The sequence below is a fragment of the Chaetura pelagica genome, unplaced genomic scaffold (genome assembly GCF_000747805.2).
Source record: "Chaetura pelagica isolate M959 unplaced genomic scaffold, ChaPel_1.0 scaffold163, whole genome shotgun sequence".
Classification (NCBI taxonomy): Eukaryota; Metazoa; Chordata; class Aves; order Apodiformes; family Apodidae; genus Chaetura; species Chaetura pelagica.
Window position 1 is genome coordinate 405,963 of NW_009952964.1, and position 21,821 is coordinate 427,783.

The 21,821-nt window shown below is 39.2% G+C and overlaps 1 protein-coding gene across 1 annotated transcript in view; it reads left to right on the forward strand.

Moving 5' to 3' along the window:
• SEMA4D (sema domain, immunoglobulin domain (Ig), transmembrane domain (TM) and short cytoplasmic domain, (semaphorin) 4D) overlaps positions 1-17,539 on the forward strand; it is a 21,777-nt gene extending 4,238 nt beyond the window's left edge. The window contains exons 4-14 of the mRNA XM_009995688.1: positions 1,078-1,176; positions 3,036-3,129; positions 4,081-4,194; positions 5,849-6,000; positions 7,770-7,945; positions 8,055-8,211; positions 8,923-9,145; positions 9,588-9,703; positions 15,061-15,233; positions 15,450-15,493; positions 16,623-17,539. Of these exons, the coding sequence (XP_009993990.1) occupies positions 1,078-1,176; positions 3,036-3,129; positions 4,081-4,194; positions 5,849-6,000; positions 7,770-7,945; positions 8,055-8,211; positions 8,923-9,145; positions 9,588-9,703; positions 15,061-15,233; positions 15,450-15,493; positions 16,623-17,539 (2,265 nt within the window). The remainder of the gene's footprint in view (positions 1-1,077; positions 1,177-3,035; positions 3,130-4,080; positions 4,195-5,848; positions 6,001-7,769; positions 7,946-8,054; positions 8,212-8,922; positions 9,146-9,587; positions 9,704-15,060; positions 15,234-15,449; positions 15,494-16,622) is intronic.
• The last annotated feature ends 4,282 nt before the right edge of the window (positions 17,540-21,821 follow it).

Consider the following 21,821-nt stretch of genomic DNA (forward strand, 5'->3'; position numbering starts at 1 on the left):
CAGCAGGTCATACTTACTGCCAGCCATGCTTTTTTCCTCATTGTACCCTGAGCCTTTTACTTGTTACATTTATGTTGTAGCCATGATGCTTTTCATAGTGCAGTAGTTTCAAAAGTGTCAAGGTGCTAAGTGACTGCAGCTATTCTTACACTGAAACAGACATTCTTCACTTGTCACCCATCACCACTATGGTGCTTAATACCAGTAAAAAGCATTTATGCTGTCCAAGGACCTCATGGCAGAAAACTGGTTTTGCTCTCCTTCCCCCACCCCTAGTTTTCTGCCATACCAAACCCACCACACAGTCACAGAAATACCCAGTTTGGCTCATAAGAGTAAGGACAGTGCTTATACTTGCTTCATGTAGCTTATGGAACTACAGTACTGTGGTGGTATCTGCTATATACCAGCAAGAATTAAGAGGTGTTGTTGATACTGTTTTTCTATCACAGTGAGTGTTTAGAGTTGTTTTTCTTGGTTATTATTCTGAAACTTTGTGGTATCCTTTATACAACACTTTGCTCAAACTCCTCGTTCTGTTTCAGAACCAAAGTAATTAAGAGGCTTCCTTGGATAAAATAGCAATTGATATAAAGACTGGGGAAAAAAAACACAACAAAAACAGATAATAGTGACAAAGCTTTGTAGCTAATTGACTTACCTTAGAGGTTTCTCTCTTAAGAAACAACCTTGACTATCACTTACTGTTTCATCCAAGCTTACAAAGAATGACAAAGTTTGAAAATTTAACTAGTTCTTATGGATTGGCTATGTCTTTAGAGCTTGTACCTGCATGGGACCACTTGAGAATATACCCTGCTGAGCATATGGTACTTGGCTGTGGTTCCCTGGTAGGTATCTTGAGGCAGCTGCCATTACTGGTTGCATGATGAGACCTCCTGTAGATTGTAGGGAGATGATGTCCCAGTGGTGAATGTATCAGCTAGCCTTACTGGTGTGGTGTGGCATAAGTAGTGGCAATGGACGAGCTGACAGCACAACTTTAGTTGTTTGTTTATGCTGTACTTTGGAAGCTGTGGTTTATTAAACGGGTCCTTTTCTCATCCTCTATTACAGACAGAGTGTCGTAATTATGTGCGTGTCTTGCAACAGCTGAATGATACTTTTCTCTATGTGTGTGGAACTAATGCCTTTCAGCCAACATGTGATTACCTGGTAAGAATGTAACTTTTTGACCCAGTAGCTACTGTAACTTAAAAGCATCTCATTTAAACAATGAGTTACCCTTTATTCCCAAACGCTGTTGTAGTTTTTCATAGAATCCTGAAATAGTTTGCACTGGAAGGGACCTCAAACATCATTTAGTTTCAGCACCTTGCATGGGCAGGAAAACCTTCCACTAGACCAGGTTCCTCAAAGCCCATCCAACCTGGCCTTGAACACTTCTGGGGAGGGGGCATCCACAACTTCCCTCGGTAACCTGTTCCAGTGTATCACCACCTTCACACTAAAGAATTTCTTTCTCATGTCTAAACTAAAGCTACCCTTCTCCAGTTTAAAGCCACTACCCCTTCTCCTATCACTACATGCCCTTGTAAAAAGTCACTCCCCGGCTTTCCTGTAGCCCCTTCAGGTACTGGAAGGCTGCTATGCTATAAGGTCTCCTCAGAGCCTTCTCTTCTCCAGACTGAACAGCCCAGTTCTTTCAGCCTGCCTTCGTAGCAAAGCTGCTCCAGCCTTCTGATCATCTTCATGACCGTCCACTGAACTTACTCCAACAGCTTCATATCCTTCTTGTGTTTGGGACTCCAGAGCTGGCTGCAGAATTCCTCCCCAAAATACTGGCTTTTTCAGTTTGTTGTAGGCAATAAAAACTCAGTAAACACCTGCACACACACAGTAGCGATTGAAAGAAGTCCAACCTGGCCTTGAACACTTCTGGGGAGGGGGCATCCACAACTTCCTTGAAGTTTTTGTGCCCTGGATTTTAGTGCCATTCATAATGTTTGGAGCATTTGTTGCACTGTCCCACAGTACTGATTGAGTATGGAAATAAACTGTACAGATCCTTTGTCAAAGTCTTTACTGAATTATTGATTTATCTTGTTTGTGCATTTTTTTTTGCTTTGCTTTCCTAATTCTTTGTGTATTGTGTGTAAGCATAAAAATAGTTTCTAAAACTGAAATTACATTCTTTGTGACTTCCATCCGTTACTGAATCTCCCTGAAATTTCTCAAATTCCTGTCTCTGCTTACCTTGTCTTTCTGCTCCTAGCTATGACAGAGCTTCATAATGCTGAATGCTTCAGAGTGAAGTCTTGGCACGAAGTCAAAATGTCTGCTTCTTGCTGCTGCCTTGTTTCCTTCTCCTTACTTAACAATTCTGAAATTGAGAAAACTTGTAATTGTTCTTTTTTGTCTTCCCTGAGTGCAAGACTACCTTCCATTACCTCTAGATCTTTGCCAGAAGTCATTGTCCTTAGCCTTCACTGTCTTAATTAAACAGTGTAACAGATCACTTCTCTAGTGTTGTGGCTACAGTTTATATTCCTGATCCTAATTTCTTCATTTTTGAGGGATTTATAGAACAGCAGCCAAAGTACTCGATTGCTTTTTAAAATTGAGTTGGATTATGCCCCATCTCACTAATTCAAACATAATCTTGAAAATACTAATCCACTTCAGACCACCTTTTTTATTTCTAAAACTCTCTGGTTTTGTGCAAGCTGATTCAATAGTTGCCAACCCTTTCACTGTATAGGTTAACTTCTCTGCCTTTCCTGCTTGTCTGGCTTTTTTGGGAGCTTATTCTTGAGGTCTGTTTGAATTTAACTTTTCATCTTACACTCTTTTCTGCTCCCACTCTCACAAATCATAGGTTCAGTCTGCTAGGCTCAATAGGATTTTTCTGAAAATAGGTATGTTGTTTATAAGCTTACAAAATTTCCTTCATGCTGGATGGTGATGATGATATTCCATTTTATGTGGATTTTTCAGTTACCTTTGCATGAGTCAAGAGGCTGAAAGAAAAGTGTTAATGATTGTCTTAGGGCTTTCACCTTAATTCTTTGCAGAATTTAATTTCATTTGAACTTGGAGGTAAATATGAAGATGGTAAGGGCAGATGTCCATTTGATCCTGCTCAAAGCTACACATCTGTTATGGTTGGTAAGTTCAGACTGTGTATGCTTCATTATTGTATATTAAAATGTTCAGTCTTTTCTGCTGCCATTTTCCAGTCTCTCAGTATTGAAAAGGTAGATTGTGTCCATATTTTTACATCTTTACTGTGTGTTCAGATAGACGTTAAAATACTTAGGTAGTCAACCTTAGCATGTTTCTTAAAGGGAGAACTTAAAACTCTAGGGTTTTTTTGGAAGCAACTTCTAAAATACTAGTTTTTAGAGTGTGTTTTTCAGGTGTTTTAATATATTTAGGCCAGGTAGTCTAAAGGTACTATGACTGCCTTGGTAGTATCAATTGCTGTAATTTCAGTAAATATGACAAGTAAAATTTTTTAGCTCTTTTGAAGAGATATCCATGAAACAGAGTAGGAAAGTGATATTCTTATTTTGAATATATTACTGCATTGTTAAACACCACTGAATCTCAATTGGATGAAAGCAGAGTTCATGGCAGTAACCTGGTGTCATAAGTTCATGAAAGAGAAGCTCAAAGTAGCACGAAACAGGAAATGAGAAAAAAAGAATACACTCCCTAAATTGTTGTTCAAATTCTTAAAAGTTGAGTTTGAATAATGGTGGCATAGAAAGAGAGTAAAATAATTACTGCCAAAACTTACAGCATTTCTTTAGTAAATTTGAATGTTTGTATATAAGCTGTATGTTTTCATGTTAAATGTTGAAGTGTCACAAAAACTACACTGACTTTTGCCATTTGCTTGTGTTAGAGCAATAATAAATCCATGTGGAAGTCTTAGCCTTGAGAATGGTCAGCAGAAATGTAAACATAGAAGACATCTATGGGGCAATTTAGAGGAAATCCTTGTTTATCTCTTCTTGTGGGAATTTAGGCTTCCATCATCTCCTACAACATTTATGTACCCATTTTTGTATCCAGTGCAAAAGAAAGACTAAAATATTTGTTTTTGTGTTAAAGATGAGGAGCTTTATTCCGGGACTTCTTACAATTTCTTGGGAAGTGAACCTATCATTTCACGGCACTCTCATCAAAGCCCTCTGAGAACAGAGTATGCAATACCTTGGCTTAATGGTGAGTGGGCATGAGAACTAGCCCAACCAAATTATTTTTCCTTCTTCAGTGTCACACTTATGGACAAAGAGTTTAAGTATCTTACATGAGGTAAGGAGCAATTGTCTGATATCTTAAAAAGAATGGACTTCATTATACTGGCACGCACTGAAATGTGGATGTGCACCCTTTTATATGCCATCCAGAAATGTGAGGATTTTTGTCAGCATTTACAATGAAAACAGCTGCAAGGCATACAGGCTTCAATTTAACATTACAGAGCTACAGTTTATTTTATAGCTACTTTTTTCATCCTTGGATAATGCAGCATAATTATGGTGTAGTAAGGAAGAGAATGTTTTTGGTCTCTTAAGAAGTTTTCAAAGATTTCAGTTCCTGAATTTCAAAATTCACCAAGTTTTGTGAATGCTCCCAGGTTTATGGCTTTTTACTAAAAAGGACCAAAAGAATGAAGTTACATATTCCAAAAGGTACATTATGTCCAAAAAGTACAGTATACAGATTTTTGTTATACATGTTATAATGGTACTGTAATTTTTAGTGTTTCAGTTAATAGTTGAAATAGAGGAGAGGCAGGAAAGGGAGGGTACCTCTCCAGGCCAATTAGAAAACCTTCCTTGAGTGTGGACTGCAAAATGTTGAAATAACAAGATACACAAAGATGTCTCAGGTATCTTACTGCTTTCATGTAGGGTTTGTGGTTTTGATTCTTTTTCCTATTTTTAGAAATCCAATATATGTTATGAACGGTGAAGTGTGCAGGCAGGTGTAAAAGTTTAATGCTGGGACAGCAATTAATGAATGACAAATTCTCCTTATTAATCCCTGTCCCTCCCAAGAAAGGGAAAGAAAAGAGATTAAGGGAGAGAGATTTAGAGGTTGGAAACTAAACTACACAGTTTTAATGAAACAATTAAAGTGAAAAAATAAAATATATACAAAACATACAAAATCAATATTGCACCTGCCCTAATAATGCTTACATCACCACTGAGGTGGCAGGGCAAACCCTGGGAAAGTCTCAGGCTGGACTTCGGGAGTCCATGGCAGATGGGAGCTGGATGCAGGAACACACAGATTGGGAACAAAGGGAGAAAAATGGACTGATTCCTCCCAGAACACTGACTGGAGAGGAAGAGAGTTTTACCCTTGTGGTCCCTCCAGATTTATACTGAGTATGGCACATATGGAATATACTACTTTATTTTTTCAATTTTGGGTCACCAGTCTGGTGCAGTCCTCCTCACAGGAGGGTCACAGGTGTGATCCCTTTTCTTCCCTTTTCTTTCCAGAGCATAAGAAGTTTAGCAGAACCAAGCTGTGACATTGGTTCTGCACACAATTCTCCAGAAGTAACTGTAAATATCTACTGTTGTCAGTCCTAGAAGCACACACTGACTGAAAAACATGCTGTTAATTTCAGCAAGTGCAGCTACTTAGAAGAGACTTAACTGAAAAGTATAATTACTGAAAAAAAAAAATGTTCTGTCCTGGCTTAAACTAGGACAACAACTCAGTGACTTAAGAGCAGGTAAATGCAGTCTGAGATTTGGGTAAAAGGGAACTCCTACTGGGAGGTAATCAAGTAATTAGTTCAGTTAATCAACTCAATATTTTCATATATTACAGAAAATTCTTCTCTTTGTATGTGTAGAGCCCAGTTTTGTTTTTGCTGATGTCATAAGAGCAGATCAAAACAGCACAGATGGAGAAGATGACAAGATATACTTCTTTTTCACTGAGGTTTCTGTGGAGTATGAATTTGTTGGAAAACTGATGATTCCAAGGATAGCTAGAGTGTGCAAGGTGAGACACAGTTCAACTTACTTTTACTAATTCAACTAGAATTTTGTGTGCCTGTGTTAAAAAGAATTTATTGTTGTGGACTTACTGCCAGGTAAATAGAAGAGGTCAAAATTAGTGAATCTATATTGAATCAGCAATTTCAGTCAGTTCTCCAGAACTGAGAAAGCCTAACTGTTGCTTTGTGAACAAAAACTTGATACAATTTTGCACACAGTGAAATTTCAATACATCTGAGGTTTCTGTTTTTCCTCCCACCCCTGTGAGGAAAAAAGCAACCTCCACAAAACCCAGCAATAGAAAAAGTGTCTCCCTGGCTTTCACTTTTCTTTTTTTTTTTTTTTTTTTTAATCCGTAAGTACAGCTCTTTGGGAAGAACTGACTTGAGTTGGAGCTGAGCAGATACCATGTTTGTCAAACTACTTTCCCATACCTATATATAAACAGAACTGTAGCTGTCTCCACAGCAGAATAGCTCTTGGCTGTGTTGTAGCAGATGGTACTACCATGAAGCTGTTAGAGCTGCCAGAGCCTCAAGGAAAGTGGCCACCAGTAGCCTGATTCTGTCACGCTTGCTGTGTTTAAACCTCAGTGTGTTTGGTTGATTCAAGTATGTATTCAGGAGTGTTGGTTAAAATCCTGGTGATGAAGGAGGTTTTTTTCCAGTAGAAAAGGTTGATTTAGTAAAAACCTCTGCAGCGGAATGTATCAATTTCCTCAGGATTTTTTTTTCCAACAGGAAATTTATCTAGATTTATTTTGATGAGGTTGAAATGTTTTATTTTGACTTTACTGTTATATATTTAAACATGGAAATCAAAACATCAATTACAAGTTAGTGCCCTTGAGATTTCCATTAGACTAGCAGCTCGAGGCAGATTTATGTGAGGCTTGTTATGGCATGCTGCCCACTGACACCTTGTGCACGCTTTAAAAGGGGAATGTTGCGAAATATAGCAGCTTTATTACTGCTGTTTGTTTGAAATAGGAATCAGTGGAAGGTTGCAAATCTGTGGGTATTTATACTTAATTGTTTTAATAACTATGCGGATTTTATTTAATAGTTTGCGTAACAGCATTGGATAACGAACGGGAAATACAAAATTGAAATATGATGGCTGTTGAAAGAGAAGTAACAGCTACAGCTCAAGTAGCAAAAATTTTGAAACGTAACTACTCAATGTATCTTCACTTCTGTAAACGTTGGTACTGCAAATCCTTGATTTATTATTATCCTTTATTAAGCAGTTTATTAAGTTTTATTGCAGTATTAAGCAGTATTGCAGTATTAAGCCATTGCTGCATTCCTCCTAATGAAATTGTAATCAGGCAAGTTTAAGTACATATTGCAACATTAGAATTTAAATCACAGTTTAGATGTCACAGAACAAATGCAATGTTACTTACTTCTCTTAAGGGACAATATAATACTTCCATGCTTATTTTACTTGTTCTAATAAACAGGGTTTTTTTCTAAGTCACTGCTTGTCTCAGTTCTTTAGGTGTTGCTGAAGTATGATTCTCTTGCAAGTCTCCTATCTCATTTTACCTCTGTGTGTTGATTGCATTATTTTTGTTTAATCAAATAATTTACCTGTGCCTTCCTTAGTTTTCTGTTTGTGAATGTGTCAACATTCATTGATGTTGCTATAGATGAAATGTTAGAAAATATCAGAGCTCAGTAATTTCATCCTGTATAGCAGTGATTCTTAAATGCAAAAATGCTGCTCATTCTTCTCAAAAATACCTTTTTATTTTTTTAACATTAATAGAGGGACCAAGGAGGTTTAAGGACTTTGCAGAAAAAATGGACCTCCTTTCTCAAAGCCAGATTGATTTGTACGATCCCAGATAAGAATTTAATTTTCAATATTATCAATGATGCTTTTATTCTCAAGTCTCCAACTTTGAAGGAACCAGTGATATATGGAGTCTTCACCCCACAACTGTAAGTGTGGTATATCCTTTTCCTGGATAAATGCTTTTAATCTCAGTTTGTTACTACAGTAAGTAATAATTACTCATCGACTTTTTTTTCTTTCTTCTTGAACTTTTAGGAATAATGTTGGACTATCAGCAGTGTGTGCATACAATCTGTCTACTGTAGAGGAGGTTTTCTCAAAAGGAAAGTATATGCAGAGCACTACAGTAGAACAGTCTCATACAAAGTGGGTTCGATACAATGGAGAAATTCCTAATCCTCGACCTGGTGCAGTAAGTTTCTGTAATCTTGGATCTGATGACTAGTCTTTACTTAAATGCTCAGGAATAAAGAACCTAGAAAATATTAGACAACCTACTGAAGATTAATTTTAGTTTGCCCTGATCGAGATACTTCTTTAGTGTAAAGACTTTGTAGAAAATCACTCAAGTGATTTATTCTCAACTTCGGGAATCAAAGTGAGGTGTTTTAGTTTTTAATTGAGTTATTTGCTGGTTTTGTATTTTTATTATTATGTTACTAATTTTATAGTTGTGAAGCAGATGTCAGTATACACTAGGCAACATCAAATACTTCTAAGTTTAGGTAAACAGAAATGTAGCAGTGTAAACTAAAATGTTGCAGTGCAAGGTCCTTCTCACACATTTCTTACTTTCTTGTGTTTGCTGCAGTCATCTTGTTGCTACTGCTGAATGGGGTGACTGTTAAAAGTACTTAAGAAGTATGAGAGTACAGAAATAATACTTTGCTAAAATGTGTATTGGTCCCAAATAAAAATGCAGTCCGAGGCTCTGTAGTACATCACAGAATTCAAAGTGTTACGAGACTTGAGGACCTTCCTTAGCAGAATGAGTGTAATGTAAATTCATGCTTACTGGCCAAAATAATTCAGAGAAGAAAGTGCTGCTCATTGTCTCTATTTTATATAAGAAATGATATAATTTGGTTGTCCCTTTTTTTGGTTTGTTTTCCCCCTACACTAGTGTATAAACAATGAAGCCAGAGCATCAAACTACATGAGTTCTCTGAATTTACCAGACAAAACATTGCAGTTTGTTAAAGATCATCCTCTAATGGATGACTCGGTAACTCCAATGGGAGACAGACCTCGGCTAGTAAAACGAGATGTGAAGTATACCCAGATTGTAGTAGACAGAGTCAGAGTGCTCAATGGCACCATCTATGACGTTATGTTCATCAGTACAGGTGAGTTCTGCAAAACATATATATTTATTTTTTTAATTATATACTGATTCCTGAGGCTGAAATATGTTCTAGGAGAAACTTTTGAGATTTCTGTCTTTACAGTACTTTTACACCAGCTGGTGTTTTCATCAAAAAGTAAATTGGAGGGACTGAGTAATTTTAAGTCTCATGTAAGTTTCATGTAAGTCACATGAAAAAGAACTGCAAAACTGCAACGAGTGCAGCAAAAACACACATAAGGTAATCCCTAAGTGGTCATTCTTTGTCCCAAAATGTTATTTCTTGCTCAGAACTCCTTATGATAGCAGATTTAATGGTTGTCACAGAGTGTGTGAAGTCTTCAGCTGAACAGCAAGTAGATTATTTGGGACAATTTACAGCAATTGTTTCCTGCCTTATTATCGCAAGGATCTTACTTAAATATATTGCTTTGTTGTTTCAGATAGAGGAGCCCTGCACAAAGCTATTAGCTATGAAAATGGAATGCATATTATTGAAGAAACACAGCTTTTTCCAAACTTTGAGCCAGTCCAAACTCTCTTGCTTTCATCCAAAAAAGTAAGTACTATAGTCATCACAGTATTTATCTTGTTCATAGCAATACAGGAAGACCATCACTGTGCAGATAGCCAAAGGCTGCATCTCTAACACACATTGCAGCAGTATCACGTATTCCCTCTTGCATTTCAGTGTGTTTGGTAGGTGGCAAGCTTCTGAAGGTTTGTAGATGTGAGGAAGGGCAGGGGGAAGCACAGATGGGCAGGTCTTCACTTGGATTCAGTATGCAGAACCAGGAAGCTGTAACACTTTTAAGAGACCAGTTTTCAGATTGTGTGAGAGTCCTGACCCCTTGTGGCCAATGCAAAGCCTTCAGGACTCGAGGATTTAGCAAGAGTGGTGTATCTTTTCTGAGGAAACAGATCTAAGAGAGAACAGTCTTGTCTACCTTAGACAGTCATAATTGTGTAACTAATTGGTTTATGTTGTCGCACATCTCGCAGGCTCCTGCATGCTAGATGTGTTGTGAGGGCAGTCCTTTTGGTACTGTGGTGCGGTGAGGATCTCTGGGGTCTTGTCTGCCCTGCAGGGCACCAGCTGCGGCTCCAGCTGGGAGACACCAGTCTTGATGCAGGCTCCAAACTCAGCAGTCATTATGTGCTTTAATCAGTGCTGGGTTTAATCCTGGGGTGTTTTTGTGGCAGTGGGAGGAAAAGAACCCTGTGTATTTTGTATGCTAGTTAGGCTTCTAACTAAGTTACTGGCCTAGTTACTCAGACATGCAGATCTGTGAATGTCTATGAAATTATTACCCTAAGCAGTGGCTTGTAGCATCAGACCACTCAATGGGCAAAGTTTTGGGGTTTCTTAAAGACAGAATGATTTTTTTTTTAAGTGACTTTTCATAATACTGTCATTCAGTAGCTACCCTAGTGATTGATAAAGACACTGCAGCCTTTAGGAATACTGCCAAGATATCTCAGAAATAGCTTTTATTATGTGTGATACTTAATAAAAGTTTGCATGCCAGCAGGATCAGCTCACTGGAAGAGAGATTTTTGTCATAATGCTTTCAAGCTCATCTTGCACAACTATTTGTCTTTTCATGCTTAAAATAGAAAAAAGTCTTGAGGACAGAATATGCTTTTGAGAGACAAATGAAAATCAATGATTAAAAATTTGCATGCTCATAGGTTTTAGTAAAGCAGTTTGAATTATTTTTGTATGATGTACCATGCTGGCAACTTAATTCATGTGTGTATGTATATATATGTATATTAAAAAGCATGTATATATATATAAATGTTTGGTGGCTTCTTTATCTGCAAAGAAAGCTTCAGATGCCTTGCTTCAACAGGAGGTTTCAGCATTTGCCCTGTGATAGAAAATAATAACTCTCCTAAAAAATATATTAATAACGTCCATTCTTATCATGGAGGGTAAATTGTGGGATCACTCATAAACTGGCTTAATTATGATACCCCAATTCTGGGAAATGAAACGGAAGGGATAGACAATACAGCCTCATTCCAAAACCACGTGATCATGCAGTTTCAGCATACACTTGGTAGCCAAGGCTAGTGTAGAAATGAATTTGTTGCAGGTAAATTTACTTGTTCTGAATCCAGGTGCCACATTCTCAGTTCCTCAAGAATATCCTGGAAAGGGGCAGTGTGAGACACAAGATAGGAGCTGCATAGGGAACACGCTGTCTTTTCACAAAGAAACTTCTCTCTAAGCTTAGGATTGAAACAACACACTACTTCCTGCATGTGATGTTGAGAGTTAAAGCTTGTATTTTCAGCAAGGGAAAATTTCCATGTTGTGAGAATAACCTTTGACAACTAAAAGTAAACCTAAAACTGAAGCAATGCTGTCCAATATATTCCAATAAAAGCAGTGTTCTTATTCAGTGTTGTGGAATTTGAGGCTGGATCAGGTGCCAGAGTCAAGAAAGCTGTATGATCGTGGTGCCAGCCAGGTAGGGATTACCTCTGCACCCCAGTGTGAAAATAAAAGTTCCTGCCTTCTTGGATATCACATTTGCTACTGTAGTCTTACCTAGACCTGATATTGTTACAGTTGGCATATTATGGTGGCATCCCATAATAATGGATAAAGGGTGATAGTTGTTACCTTGACTTGGAGCTTCAGACCTCTTTGGAGTCAAGAGTCCTTTCTGAACACATTAATTACTGCAGTGGTCTCTGCAGTGGCCCTTTCCATATATGTTCACATTGTTTGGAGGATGGTGGGCAGAGTCAGATGAGCCTGTGGTAGATCCTCATAACTCCCTCCTTACAGGAAAATATGTCTGGATTTTTAAATATGGTCTCCTTACCTTGCTGCATGTTCTCTGAACTTGTGGCTCTACCAGCTGGGCTCCATGCCACAGTACCACAACCCATGCACAGTGTCGTGCTGTTGGCTTGGGTATTAGGAGAGTGCTTTAGAGATGAGTAGCACTTGGTTCATTGGGGGATCTTTCCAACAGAGTGGGAAACTTTTCCTGGAAAGTCATAGATCTCCACCACTGCAGACTTCCTTCTGTGTACAGTCCAGCATAGTCCAACATGAACTTCTGTTAAATCTCAGGATGAAAGACTGTATGTGTCTGAAGTTTGATTCTCTTTCAAAGTCCATTTTCTAGCAGTGCCAGCAGAATCTTTTTTGATCAATTCCATCTTTCATCTTCCAGTGTAAAGAGTTTCCATGAAAGCTGTCTGTACGCTTCATATATGAGGTGGATTAAAACTCACTTGTGCTTCGTCTTATTGCTTCCAGTAGAGACTGCTGTTAGTATGCATCATTCATTAGCTTAATTTTAAGGCTAACCTCCTCATGACTGTTGCATTAAAGAGACTAACCTGTTTGGAGTTCTCATCCCAAAACCTCCCTGCATTCTTGGTGAAAGAGTGACAGTGAGTCCCAAAACCTAAATTCAGCTCTGACATGACCTGTTAGTTGTTTTTTTTCAATCTGTTTCTGATGTCAAGACCAAAAGTCTGCACCCCAAGTGTGAGGTTTTTGAAGAATGTTTATCTACTTGAAGTATTTCTTGGATGCCTGCCAATCACTTTGTGACCGTATTCATCCTCCCAGAGTCGAAGTGTCTCACTGCAGACATGACCCCTGTTTAAGTATCTATACTGAGATTTGTATGTCTGCAGTACAGGAAAAACCACTCTGAGTTTGGATCTGTCTCATTTGCACTTAACAACTGCAGTAGTGTGCTGATAAATCCACTCTGTATTCTGCTCAGGATAAAATCAATCCACTGCCAAGGTGGATGTGCTGTTCAGCTCTATGCATAGCCTCTCAAAAGGGCTTCAAGATTGGTCAGTGGTGGTTTTGGCTTGCAGTGCAGGCCCCTTTCTTGAGGCTTTGCATAATAATATGTAAATTCATAATGGAGCTTTAGCCATTGGTTTGTCTGAGCTTTGAAACAGAGAAGTGAAATAATGTGGCTGCCTGCCTTTTTTTAGAAGGATATTATTAGAAGGTCCTGCTTAACCAACCTGTTTACCTTCTATGACCAGGACACCCTCCTTGTGGATGAGGGGAAGGCTGTAGAAGTTGTCATCCTGGTCTTTAGTGAAGTCTTTGACACTGTCTCCCACAGCATTCTCCTACAGAAGCTGGTGGCTCATGGCATAGACAGGTGCATTCTTCACTGGATAAAAAACTGCCTGGGTGGCTAGGTCCAGAGAGTTGTAGTGAACGGGGTTGGATCCAGTTGGTATAACCACTGGTGACTGTTCACCCAGTTCTCAGTTTTGGGGCCAGTCTTGTTCAGTATCTTTATCAACAATCTAGATGAAGAGACTGAGTGCTCCTTCAGTAAGTTTGCAGATGACACTGAATTGGGTGGAAGCATTTATCTACTTCAGAGTAGGCAGGGTCTGCAGAGGGACCTGGGCAGGCTGGATCGATGAGCCAAGGCAAATTGTATGAGGTTCAACAAAGCCAGGTGTCAGGTCCTGCACTTGGGTCACAACAAGCCCAGGCAATGCTGCAGTCCTGGGGAAGAGTGGTTGGAGAGCTGCCCAACAAAGAAGGACCTGAGGGTGCTGCTGGACAGCTGGATGAGCATGAGTCAGTAGTGTGGCCAAGAAGGCAAATAGCATCCTGGCCTGCATCAGAAATGGTGTGGCCAGCAGAACTAGGGAAGTGATTGTGCCCCTGTACTGGTGACGTTACACCTTAAGAGTTGTGTTCAGTTCTGGGGGCCTCACTACAAGAAAGAAATTGAGGTGCTGGAGCGAGTCCAGAGAAGAGCAACCAAGCTGATGAAGGGTCTAGAGAACAAGTCCTGTGAGGAGAGGTTAAGGAAACTGGGGTGCTTTAGTTTGGAGAAGAGGAGGCTGAGAGAAGACCTCATTGCTCACTGCAGCTACCTAAAAGGAGGTTATACTGAGGTGGGTGTTGGCCTCTTCTCCCAAGTGAATAAGGACTAGAGTAAATGGCCTGAATTTGCACCAGGAGAGGTTTAGACTGGATATTGGGAAGAATTTCTTTACTGGATGAGTGGTCAGGCACTGGAATGGGCTGCACAGGGAGGGTTGAGTCACTATTCCTAGTGGTATTAAACAAATGTGTAGACGTGGCACTTAAGGACATGCTCTGGTGGGTATGGTGTTTTTTTTCTGAATTAATTGTTTGACTCAGTGATCTTAGAGGTCTTTTTCAATGGTCATGATGCTGTAATTCTTTGATATTTGGGATGAGTGTGGTCTTTTTCTGCCATGCTCAAAGGGAGACTTGTTTGGGATTGTCGCAAGCCAGTACTGGGGGGCTACCAGTTTCCCCTAGCAAGCATGTGTCACAACAGTCGTTGCGTTTATATCCCCCTTTTGCTAGGTGTCATGCCAATGCTGTTTCATTTGAATACTATTCAGTGTTCCTACTTGAGTAGCAAAGCAGGCAGCTGCCCTTTACTCCTGTAAGGCTCATGCTGGTGTAACTGGTGGGAGAGCTGAATGCAGTAGGGCTGATTTTTGTAAACAGAAGCAGGTCTTGTATACAGCAAACTTTACATGTTCAGGCTTTTGTGTGCCTGCTGCAGCTTTGATGTCAACGCAGGCTTGCTTTGCTACATACGAGGACAATCAATATGTTTGTATTGGGGGAAAGATTGTGTAGTAAAGACACTGTTTAACATGGTTACTTTCCATTCTCATAAACTGTCTATTTCAGGTGTTTGTTCTTCTGTCTTGTTGCTCTTCCAGCATAACAATATTTTTAGCATGTTTTGTTTCTAGAATTAAAAACTAAAAAAGACTTCCTGAATGCTCCAGTTTTTACAAGTATGACTGCATATGTGCAGCACTTTACTAAGTTTTAAATTGTTTAATGAGTTGTTCAGCTTTGAGAAAGTGATTCATTGTGCATTTTTTTGTTGTGCTTTGTTTTTTTAGGGAAGAAGATACCTCTATGCTGGTTCAAATTCTGGTGTGGTTCAGTCTCCGGTGGCATTCTGTGACAAGTATACCACTTGTGTTGACTGTGTTTTAGCAAGGGATCCTTACTGTGCTTGGAAACCCCTTGAAGCTTCCTGCATTGATATTTTTAAAGAAGGTGAAGTTGAAAGGTAATAGTATGGTAGCCTTTTATTACCTTTCAGTTAAAATCAATATTTAATAAGTTTTGCTCCTTACTGATAACTGGCATTTTTTCAAATGCAGACTTTTTCCGATACATCTATCTCTGTGCTATTTAGATGGCATTAATCTTACCTAGTATTAGAGAATAAGCTGGCTGTAAGAAAGAAGATTTGAAGTTGTAATGCTCAGTCTTCCTCTTACAGGAACTGGATTCAGAACATTGGTGGAGATGCATCGTCTTGTTCTGGTGAGTTAGCCTTCTAAAAGCTATTGTACATGTCCAGTGTGCAGTAATGAAAGAGTTACGTTTAGTTTGGGTTTGTTGTTTGTTTGTGGTTTTTTTTTATTATCTGGACATTCATTCGTATTTTAATAGGTATGAGATTCTGCTTTTGAATACTTGAGCACCTGTACAACCTGCATGTTTTCTTTAAGTATCTGTGTGTACATTTCAATGTGCAATGCACAAAACTCTGAAATGAACAGAGGCATCTCAACAACAGCTTGTGAATGAAAGCACTGATTACCATAAGTATTTCTAGTGCACAGGCCTCTGCCTCTGTGATACAACATTTGACATTCTGCCATAAGCCTTGATAAGTTCTTCGTTATTGCTGCTGGATCAGATGAAATTAACCTGAAAAAAGCTGGTTTTATGGTGAGAGGAGAGAGGGACTTAGAACATCATACATAACAGCTGAAGTACCATCATCCATAGTGTATTAAGGCAAGTAACTACAGGTCTTTCTTTATAGTGTGTACTGCTGCCACCAGATCAAGGAGATCTTAAAGAAGAGTAGTATTACAGGAGATTGTACTGCATTAAAAAAAGCTCTTACAAATTTGATTTCTTTTGTTTTAATTTTTAATCCAAGCAAATCGTGGACCCCAATGAGAGTTTTGCTTCTTAGTTTTTTTGTTAATTTGTGAGTTTGCATTGTGGGTGTGCTATAATTCCTGATATTTTTTAGAGTTTGAGTAACAGCACTTTGTTCAATTTCTTCTTGGTTATTTTGTAGTTGCTGATTTACTTAAAATTGCATATAAAGTGATAAGTTCAGCATCTTGTCTCAAGCAATGACTCATCTCGTGCACTCTCAGTTGCTGATAAACAAAATTTCATCTTTATCTGGAAGTGGAGGCTATCTTGGAATTCGAAGTGTCCTATCTCTTGGTCTGTCTCAATGTCTCGCATGCAGCTGTAGCTTGGTGCTCCACTGAGATTCCTGCATGCTGTCATCTTGGTCTTGTGAGGGAATCTAAATGCTGAAATCTTTGTTTCCCACTAAGACTACAGCACAGTCTTGTGAAATTGTATGGATTAGAACAAGAAGGAATCATTGCTGATGCTTTGCACGTTTATTTTGATGTTCCAGATAAAGTAAGAGAGAACTCCCTACAGCATACGTTCAAACATGGGAGCACAGCAGAGCTCAAGTGTTCTCAAAAGTCCAATCTGGCACAGGTAGTTTGGAAGTTCAGAGATGATGTGCTGAGAGTGGAGAGCCCCAAGTACCGTCTGCTGGAAAAGGCGCTGCTCATCTTCAATTTATCAGAAGGAGACAGTGGTGTTTACCAGTGTTTGTCAGAAGAAAAAGTAAAGAATAAGAAATTTTCTCAAGTGCTGGCTAAGCATGTTTTGGAACTGAAAAAAATCCAACATACCACAGTGGGCCCCACCATGGCAGCTGCTCCAACAGAAGGTAATAGCAGTGTGCAAAAAATGTCAGCTGTATCAACTGAGGGGTCTACTGCTCGCATCTCCACCACTCACATGGTACTGGTAACAACAGCAAAGGTGGTAACAAAGCCCATTGACCCAATTCTAACCAGCGCAGCCTCCAACACAGAGCTCCTCAATTCAATTCCTGATGCTGTCCCAGAAAAGGCAATGTTCCTTAAGTCAAATGATAACTTCCTGTTGATGTTCCTCTTCCTCTTCTTTTTTATTCTCTTCTTGTGCCTGCTGTCCTACAACTGTTACAAAGGGTACTTGCCGGGGCAGTGCTTGAAATTTCGCTCTGTCATGCTGCTTGGTAAGAAGAAGACAAAATCAGATTTTTCTGATTGCGAGCAAAGTGTGAAGGAGACACTGGTGGAGCAAGGCAGTGTCAGCCACCAGAGTGGAGAGCAGCCAAAGCCAGCACACGACACTGGCTACGAGACTGAGCCTGACTGTGGAAACGGCCAGCTGCAGCCTGGGGGTTCACAGGCATCCCGAGAGGCCAAGGACAAGCCCTTTGATGTCAAGTGTGAGCTCAAGTTTGCTGACTCGGATGTGGAGGGAGACTGAAGGAGCCCATCGTCCATTTGAGTGGTGGAAATCAACTGTGCTCCTGTGGGTAGCTAACTGAGCACAGAGAGCATGGGTGTGACAGCTGAGCCTTTGCAGGGTTTACATGCTTAAGCTGTACAGCAAGACAATATACGTTCAGATCTCACCAGATTAGAGAAGCAGTGTTTGTGTCTGGAGACCAGAACATCTTGTGTTGTACTGTCTTGTTGTTTTTTTTTTTTTTTCTTCTAAATTGTCAGTTTCAGATCACCATTTGTTTGTTCCAAACAAGTGCTTCACTCTGACGAACAGTTACTTCCTTCTTTTTCAGTCCTGTTCTTCCATAGGATAAAAGTAACTTTCTAATTCAGTTGGCTTTAAAAAGTACTTCAGTCTATACATATTTTTAGCTGCCATTAAAAAAGACCTAGTTTCATTTTAATTCCAAATTGGAAATGTAAGTTTAGTTTATCAGATTGGTAAATTATAGACTATTGTCCAGATTGGGACATACTTTTTTCTTTGCTTCTAATGATTATTTTTAGTTGTATGCTTTGTGTTTTGGCACACTAGGTCTCTCTAGTTGGCTAAAGTAATTTTTTTTTAACTGCTTTTGAAGTATTTTAGACTTTAAGGAATAATGGGGATAATAGCTGTGGCTTGATTTGTGTAAGACTCTCAGGGATAATGTTGTTTAAAGGCTTTTTTCTTTGCTGCTTTCTATACATTTAGGTACTACAGTATCAGTACAAAACAAGGAGTAAGTGGTGGGAGGGAGGAAATAATAGATTTAGGAATGTTTTTCCTTTTTTTTCCTGTTTTTCCCTCTCCTCTGCCCTTAACCTGCAAGTTGAATGTAGTCACATCCTATTTTTTGTACAAAACGGGGTTTTGTTTTGTTTAGTGAAGCAATACAGGCAACCAACTGTCAATTAGCAGTGACACAGGTTTTTTGCACTGTGGAAACGGAACAGGAATCGAGAATAATTAACTACACTAATTCAGCTGGTGACTCACTGGAATGGACTGTTAGGATACAGCCTGATGAGAAAACATTGCCGATTTTTTTCTTTTTTTTCAGAATAAAAAATAACTAAGCTTCTTTTTGTGACAAATCTTTACAGTGTCGCCCTTTCTGGATGACACCTTCCAATCTCCTGTGCAACTGGAGACTGAAACTGGAGCTGCTCAAACAATCAGTCATTTGAACTATTTCTGTGAATCATGCCTGCAAACGTGAAAGTGTGCATTTGTTCTCAGCCTGGTTCACAGCAGTGTTGTTTGTCTGTAAAAGCATTTTGTGCGGTACAGTCCTGAAGTTCCTCTCACTGCATCTTTCTGTAAAAATTGCTAGAAGTAGAGTACATTTTAACAATAAATAGCAATATGCCTGCGCTGCTTTTCCATGTGGAACTTTCATGCAAACATAATTTAGACCATCTTAGTGAAAACAGTTTATATTTTATAAGATTCAGTTTGCTTTTATTTTTCTATTTTTAATTATGTACATATAACAGAATAAATGTTAAAATAAATTGTATTATATCTTGACTTGTGGATCTTGGCACAATGACACTGCTTTCCATATTTCAAGTACTAATGTTCCTTGTGGTTTCCTTTAGGGGGGAAAAGTGAAAACCTCTGTAATTAGAAGCATATTCTTTTCTCAGCTGTAGTTGAACAGGTTATAACCTGGAGTGGGGGGTGGGGAGGTGGGGATTGGAAGAGCAGGCAAAGGAGGAAAGCACTCTTCTCTGGGGGTCCAGGGGCAATTCCTCTTATTACCCTTCTAAAATTCATTTGTCCTTTTGCATTACTTCTTCTGTGTGTGATGTATTTCTTAAAACTTTTTTCCTTAGTACCTTCTTTCTTTTCTGTCCTCTTCTATCACACAGCTTCATCTCCTATACCTTTCCCTCCTACTGGTACCTCATTTTTGTCCTGTGTGGGAAGTGATTCACCTCCTTCACTCACCAGTACCCAGCCTGATGATTGGTCTAGCACAGACCCTGTAAAGGTCATGTTGTTGCCACCTTTCCTAAGTGACCAGGCACAGCATGTTAGTGTTCGGGGACCATTTCATCTCTTCTGCCAAGCCACAGGTAAGTTGGAGGACCCCTGTGTAAACCAGCATTTTCTGCATTAAAGATTTAGATATGTTACTGTGTGCTGCATATGTTTTACTTTTTTATGCTTAAAAAACACAAGAAAGAGACCATTTTAGGATGTATACTCAAGATGCTGTTTGTTACCAAGAATCTGGCACTGTACTTTAAAATGCAGGCTGTGATTTAGTAGCCTACTTAATGTATTAATAGTAAAATTATTTCAGTAGGCTGACTTGCATGCTGAAGGAGTTCATTGAATCATGATTGTGTATGGATGTTTAGCAGGTATGTATTTCACTGTCAGTGTGTATGCCATTTAAAAAATATATTTCTGTTGGATTTTAATTTAGTATATTTGTCTGGACCAGGTCAGTTATTCCTCTGTAGTCTCAACGTATTTCAAATGATAAATTACTTAGTGTAATGACAGCTTTCACTTTATGAAGAATATATTATTTGAGATGTCCAGGAGAAGGACAAAGCTTTTTTTTTTTCCTGTGGAAATTCAACATTTGTCTTTCAGCTTTTGTTTGGATAGTAGATGGCTGTTTAAGCAAAGTGAGATTTCGTAGATCTAAACAGGTCTTAAACTGTAACTTTGTTCCTTGAAAGAAGATATTATAGATATAAATTATTTTTTAAAGTAGCATTGTTTCTTACTTGTCTGTTTGTGTTGTGTTACATGGAGTCAGATCAAAATACATAAATCTTCATTAGAGTAGGTCTTAACAAAGGCATGATTGGTGTTTCTGTGGCTAAAAAGGACAACAGTGGGATTCTGATGATCTATGACCCTGCTTGAACAGGGGATGTTGAGCCTGTTGACATCTGGAGGTCCCTTCCTTCCTCAGTCATTTTGTGATTCTGTGATCGGGGTTCTTTTACAGAATGCACTCAGAATTATTTATATTGGAAAAAACCTTTCAGCAGTAATTTGTTCACTGTTGATACAGACAATTCAGGAACCTTTTGTTGTGCACCATGAAAAAAAATGTAATAATAGTATATATAGCACAAAGGATTTAAACAGTTTGATAATTGTGCTACATCTCTGGAATTTATTTTAGAATTACTTCTATTAATCGAGCAATGTCTGTTTTAACATGACACTCACGGGCTGCTTTATAAACATTGTCAGTAATTGTAATTACATTGGCAGTGATCCAAAGAAAGAAGGAGCAGTGTCTTAAAGACAGCCTGTTGGAATTCTCACTCCTGATGAGGTAGGGATGAGTACTGGAAGAAAATGTAACAAAGATCAGACGTGCAGGCGATGCAGTGATGGCACAGACAGGGGCAAGATAAGCATGCTGTGGACATGTTTCCGACTTCTCTCAGGAAGCAGTGGAGGACAGCACTTTGTATGCCATATGGGGGCCTTACTTCCATTTGGGAAACGATATTTGGCTTTCTTTTACTCAGAAGCTGAAAAGGAAGGCATATGTTTCTCTTCAAAATTGCCTTCCAGTTTCTCTCCCTGTTCCCCTGAAGAGACTCACCTCTTCACATTTCTCCAAAGATGTGTCTGCTAGAATCGCACTCACAAACATTAGGTTTCCTGTATACTTCCTCAGTGCTCTGCAGGGACTTCATGAACTTTACATGCCTGGCTGTGCTGCCTTTCCAGCAAATATCAGGATGGTTGAAGTCCCCTGTGAGAAGTAGGGCCTGTGATCATGAGGCTTCTTTCACCTGTCTGTAGAGGCCTCATCAACTTCCCCATCCTGATCAGGTGGCCTGTAGTAAACAGCCACAATAGTGCCACTGTATTAGCCTGCCCCTTAATCCCTATCCATAAGCTTTCAATTTGCTCTTTATCTGCCCACAGGCAGAGCTTGATACATTCCAGTTGCTGTCTTACATGAAGACCAACTCCACCACCTTGCCTTGCTGGCCTGTCTTTCCTAAAAGGGACATAGCCATCCATGACAGCATTCCATTTTGGATCCTGCCCCAGAAACAGTGCAAAACATTATGCTCTTAATTGTATTTCTGGCCTGCAATTCAGACTTTGTCAGTGTCCATGGTGTCAAGAAGTCTCACCTCCTCCCTTAGTTCGTTTGAAGCTGGATTTTTTTCCATTACGGTTTCTTAACTTTTCAGTCTCATTAAAGTAACCTGAGGACTGTGAACATAGAAGTGCTGCAAACTCAGCAATATACTTTAAAGCAGTTACTGTTTCATGGAGATAC